Raw genomic sequence first — 5,092 nt, 5'->3', positions numbered from 1 at the left:
GTGATTCAGAAATGGACCCAAAAGGATATATTTCTTTATAGCTAGACGTCAGATTGGAATCCACCATTAGCAAGGATCCTGTTTGAATTGGACCTTTAACATGGAGAAGAAAAGGCAACTCTCATTGAGTTGGTCAGAAATTTGCCACTTTAGAAGGCAGGATACAATGAACACATAGACCATCTATGAGACTTTAACAACCAAAAGAAGGTCCATGAAAAGCGCACTATGTGTTATCACCTATGTCTTTGGATCTTCTTCTCGTATGTGACTGTGCTTGTGTTACACTTCTCAATTATACATTTAGTAGGGGATTTTATTTTTAAGCCACAAGAAGGTGGTTCAGAGGAAAGCCCACTTCCTAAATATTTGATGGAGGAGTATGAGAAGAGCATAGTCTTCTACCCTCGAGAGTAAATGATCATAACTCATTACTAGTTCTAGATACTAATCCTAACTTCATTTACTACTACAATAACAAGTCTTATCCTAACTAAATGGGGTCTGTTGCATGGATCTTTTCCTTCTAATTGGTTCCATTTAAGGAAAGGTTTAAAGTATCCCACGATATCATACGATACATCTCGTTACGTCTCTCAATTGAATTACACTAAAATACATTAGTCATAGCGATACAATACTTGATACAAGATGATAGGTCTCTTAAAATCATCTGACCGATACAATACTCGATACCAATACTTTAAACCTTGATTTGAGGCCATACTAAATTCAAGATTTAAGCTATGCATATCATTTCTCACTCCTTCTCCTAAGGTCTAGCTCCTAACTATTCTAATTTCTTCGATCAATTAAAGACAAATCATTTCTTTATACAAGGGTATTTAAAAGCCTCCATTAAACATAGTCATGTCACCTCAATCAACCTTCAGCTATAAATTATTATGATCCAAACCTAAAAATTTTCTCAACTTTAGCAAAAATGGAGGTGATTCGTCAAATGATTTTAGTGGCAAAACCTCCACGTACGTGATATCAATAGGAAGTGACTTTCAGTGCAATGACTATTTAATGAAAATAAAAGAAGATTGGCATGCTCTTCTTGAACTTTCGAGTAGATTCGGAATACAGTCTCTATCAAGATTAGACACAAAATTCTTCATAATTGTCTATGTACACTTCATCTTGCCCCATTGTGGGACCTTCCTTTTACCTTCCACCCTGTAGCTTGTTTCTTTCTTTATTTATTATTTATTTTAGGTCGGAAAGAAAATCCCTTAGGGTTTGATATTCCATTTCTTCCAAAACAACATCCAAAAAGTATAAATTCCATTATGGTGTTGAACTCCTCAATTGCATGGTTTAAAGTATCTCACGGTACGATATGGGAAGCTTCTGTGTTCATATTGAATAAGATTGATACGATACATATCGATGTGTCTCGATCTCTCTTTCTTTTTAAAGGGCTCATATAGGATTACACCAAAATGTAATGGTCAAGATAATATAATACTCATACAAGACGATAAGTATCCTAAAATCATTTGACCAATACGATACTCGATACAAATACTTTAAACCTTACTCAACTGATTATTGACTCCAATAGAACATTAATTAAAACTTGAGATGATAGTACATATTAGGGCGAAACCCTTAGGGAACTGTACATGCATAAACTTGGAAATGAACCCAGCATCACTCATTAGTTTAGAGAACTGATAAGAAATAAAAAAGGGACCCCTCTCAAGTCAAGCACTTTCAGATAGTTGGAACCACAAATAAACTATTTGTAGGATTTGGAAATGGTGATCGATGGGGTTTCTGACATCAGATTAACACCTTTGGAGTTGCTGTCAGCCATGTCAATTGCTTCACTATCAATAATCATCTTTGTTGGTAACTCGAATATCTCTCCCTTTTCACAATTCAAACTTGATGTAGTTGTATCCTTGCTTTTTCCCCAAACCACGCAATAAAGGCCGGAAACTATGAGAATTGCTCCAATAACACTAGAATTGATCACAAAGGTATGAAATCAGAATCTGCTAGCTAAACAAAGTTCACAGAAAGAGAAGATATATTTCATGTTTGAAATAGTTTAAATTCTACCTTCCCAGGTGAATTTGCTCTGCAAGAATCAAAGAACCCAAAGCAGCAACTATGATCATGCATAGGGGGCTGAAAGCTGTAACAAAGACAGGACCTCTCTCCTTGATCACCATTCCTTGCATGTAATATGCCATCCCAGAGCAAACTATACCCTACAAGAGATCAACAAATTGTTTGATTAAGAAAGGTTTAATCATGATTAGCAAGAACTAATTAAGTAAACTCACATGGAGTTCAAATGAAAATTCTAATATGTTTTGGAAGCCGATGTTAAAGTTAGCCCACTAATCTCTTTTGGATTAAGGGAACTTTAAGGTAATAAAATACACAATTAGTGCACAAATCATATTTGATGAGCTAATCAAAGGTTTCAAACTGTTTATATCTATAAATTATGCCTATGCTTTATGAAACCTTAAAATGAAATAATTACCCACTTGGCAATTATAATATCAAAACCAAATTGTCACAACTTTATTATGACTTTTCAATATGTGTCGTCATAATGTCATGTTTGTTTGAAATGGAAAGCTTGGTTAGTGATTTAAGAGACGTCTTGTCTCTTATCAAGTATTCTGTTTTAGTGGCTAATAATTTTGATGCAATCCAATATGTATCATGTCGACAGTATCCAATATGGATATGTATTAATCAGTATCATATCATATCGTACTACACTTTAAACCATGGGGTTCATGTGGTAAAAAATTCCTCAGGAATAAAACAAGAAATGCCATTTTTTCTTGAATGAATGAAAGATATATAGACACTTACAGTGTAGACAGGACCAAGGAGTCTAGAATCCCAACCCAGAGCCCATCCACTGAAGTCACGTTCCAAGACAAGTGCAGCCACTGCACCTTGAAGGGTGCCCATCAGGCATATCAAAGCAGTTAAAGAGAGCTCTGCAGGGTAAGCCTTTAATGTGAAAGACTGCACCAGAAGAGCCAGGAGATCAGTTTCTGTTGAGTTGAAACCCTAATAAGACTACATGAGAACAAGCTAAACAAGAGGAAAGAAACTCACTTGCAGTATAAAGAAACCAGCCCAACCAGAACAACTAGCAAGTAGCATTATTGTTCCTATAACCCAGTGTTGACTAGAAGAACCATTGCTGCTGCTTGTCTCGTGATGTCCTCCATGTAAACTCAGAAAGTTCAAGATGGGTCCTTTGTACAAAGTCATGAGTGTAGCTCCACCGATGGTTACGACTGTTCCAATGATCTTAGCCTGACTGCGTATGTTTTTGATCTGGATTCTCTCTAACCTGACCATGATTAATGAGCCCATGCAAGCCAAGTGATCAGTTAACATTATTTCACACAAGAAAAGAAAAGAAAAGAAAACTGTGTGAGCATATATGCTTTTGATCTGGATTCTCAAAAACCTGACCATGATTCATGAGCATGCATGAGAGCCCATGCAAACCAAGTGATCAGTTTATCATCATTCCTCAAAAGAAAAGAAGAAGAAGAAGAAGAAAAAAAAAGAAAGCTGTGTGAGAAGATGTTTTTATCATTTTAAGGTTGTCGAATCCATGTAAAAAAGGTTTGCTTCGGATTTTTCCGGTACCGTTTTCCACCTTTATCCAAATTTGAGGACCGGCAGCAAACGCTGGCGGAATTTGTGTGAACAGATATGAGTGATCTTTTAATGCTTCTCCAATTAAGGAGACCATTAGTGGTCCTTAATGGTATCTGCACTAGGGCAAATAGTAGTGAAGTTCAAGTTATCTGGAATAGTAGTTTGAGTTCAATGGAAAACGAATCACTAGGTCCCACCACCACTATCAACCTTTCCGAAACAAAAGCTTCCTTGATTTCATAACTTGTGCTAGAGGGTCCAGATTCTAGACAACTTTTTGGTTACTTACATACACAAGCAAAACATGATTAAGATTGAAATATTATTAAGAAAAGAACAAGATTAAGATGGAGAAGCTTACTTAAAGATCACTGCCATTATGAAGGTTAGAGCAGGGAGAGCATTAAAAATGGCAGAAGAAAATGTTGCTGAGGTGTAGTTCATCCCCACGTAGTACAAGTTTTGATCAAGCACAGGCCTGTGTAATCAAATGAATTGATTAAAGTTAGTGATACAAGTCAACCAACCCAGATCTTCTATGAATTGAACAGTTCATTAAGTAATGGTTTAAGAGTTTTACTCCAGGAAGCCGAGCACCATTATCCTCAAGAAGATGGAGAGTGTCATCTTTGGCCTAATTTTCCTGTGAAAAGACGATAGCATAAGAGATCAGTCAAAGAAATATTAATTCCATGGAAGAACCCAAAACACTAATAGTTCTAACCAGACTCAAATCACAGAGAGAGTTAGAGCTAGACCTTTCGAAAACAAGTGCGAAAGGAGCAATGACAAGTGTAGCAACGGCGTGGCGATAGACAGCAAGAACATAGTGACTCATGCCACGTTTCATGCAAAGGATAGTAATGATATACATCCCTGCATAACCAAATTGAAGAGAGACCATGGCCAAGTAAGGTTTCAACTTGGTGAACATTGCAGAGAGCATCTCACTTGTGCTTTGGCCTTTCATCTTTGAACACTTGCTCCTCTCTTTTTTTTTTTTTTTCTCTTCTCTAAACTCTCTTACTATCCTGACCATGGAAATGGCGCCCTTCTTATAGGAAGAGAGAAATAAAAAAAATAATACCTTTTAACAGAAGTGTGTAAGGCACTTAGCCTTATTTGGATTCCCTTAGGCGTTATCCATTAAGAACGCAAAAGGGGAGAGGGGGGAAAAAATAATTAACACCCATTTACCAAGCAACAAGAATCAGACTCATTTGATGATGATGATGATGATAGACAGAACAAGAAAAGATTAAAGCCCTCATGCAGTGTTTTGAAAAAAAAATAAAAAATAAAAAATCGTTTGCTTTTAATCTGCTTTTTTTCGCTTCATTAGTTGAAACTCTTAACCACGTCTTTCCTTAGTGCTATCTGATGATGTATGCGGTTTTTGTGGTGCTTATGTGTCGTCCATGGTTGGTCGAATTGC

The 5,092-nt window shown here is 36.5% G+C and overlaps 1 protein-coding gene across 1 annotated transcript; it reads right to left on the bottom strand.

Annotated features, from left to right (window-relative positions):
- Positions 1–1,348: 1,348 nt before the first annotated feature.
- On the bottom strand, positions 1,349–4,694 carry LOC149016003 (WAT1-related protein At4g08300-like). Its single transcript, XM_089157057.1, has 7 exons — positions 4,416–4,694; positions 4,238–4,300; positions 4,019–4,135; positions 3,100–3,340; positions 2,848–3,006; positions 2,074–2,225; positions 1,349–1,973 (listed from the first exon to the last, which is right to left on the bottom strand). Exons 1-7 carry the CDS (start codon positions 4,625–4,627, stop codon positions 1,748–1,750), a joined length of 1,170 nt encoding a protein of 389 aa, XP_089013183.1. The 5' UTR covers positions 4,628–4,694; the 3' UTR covers positions 1,349–1,747.
- Between the last annotated feature and the right edge of the window lie 398 nt (positions 4,695–5,092).

This window comes from Hakea prostrata, chromosome 5, assembly GCF_041222555.1.
Source record: "Hakea prostrata isolate BN-2017 chromosome 5, UWA_Hpros_2, whole genome shotgun sequence".
Lineage (NCBI taxonomy): Eukaryota > Viridiplantae > Streptophyta > Magnoliopsida > Proteales > Proteaceae > Hakea > Hakea prostrata.
Note: the sequence above shows the minus strand (reverse complement) of the source record. Positions and strands in the feature narration are given on the sequence as shown.

Excerpts from the sequence above, each read along its gene's own strand:
- LOC149016003 (XM_089157057.1), bottom strand. The coding sequence starts at position 4,627 with ATGAAAGGCCAAAGCACAAGTGAGATGCTCTCTGCAATGTTCACCAAG. Across the intron at positions 3,007-3,099 it reads CTGGTTTCTTTATACTGCAA|TCTTTCACATTAAAGGCTTA; the intron begins GTGAGTTTCTTT and ends CTTCTGGTGCAG. Across the intron at positions 1,974-2,073 it reads GAGCAAATTCACCTGGGAAG|TGTTATTGGAGCAATTCTCA; the intron begins GTAGAATTTAAA and ends GATCAATTCTAG.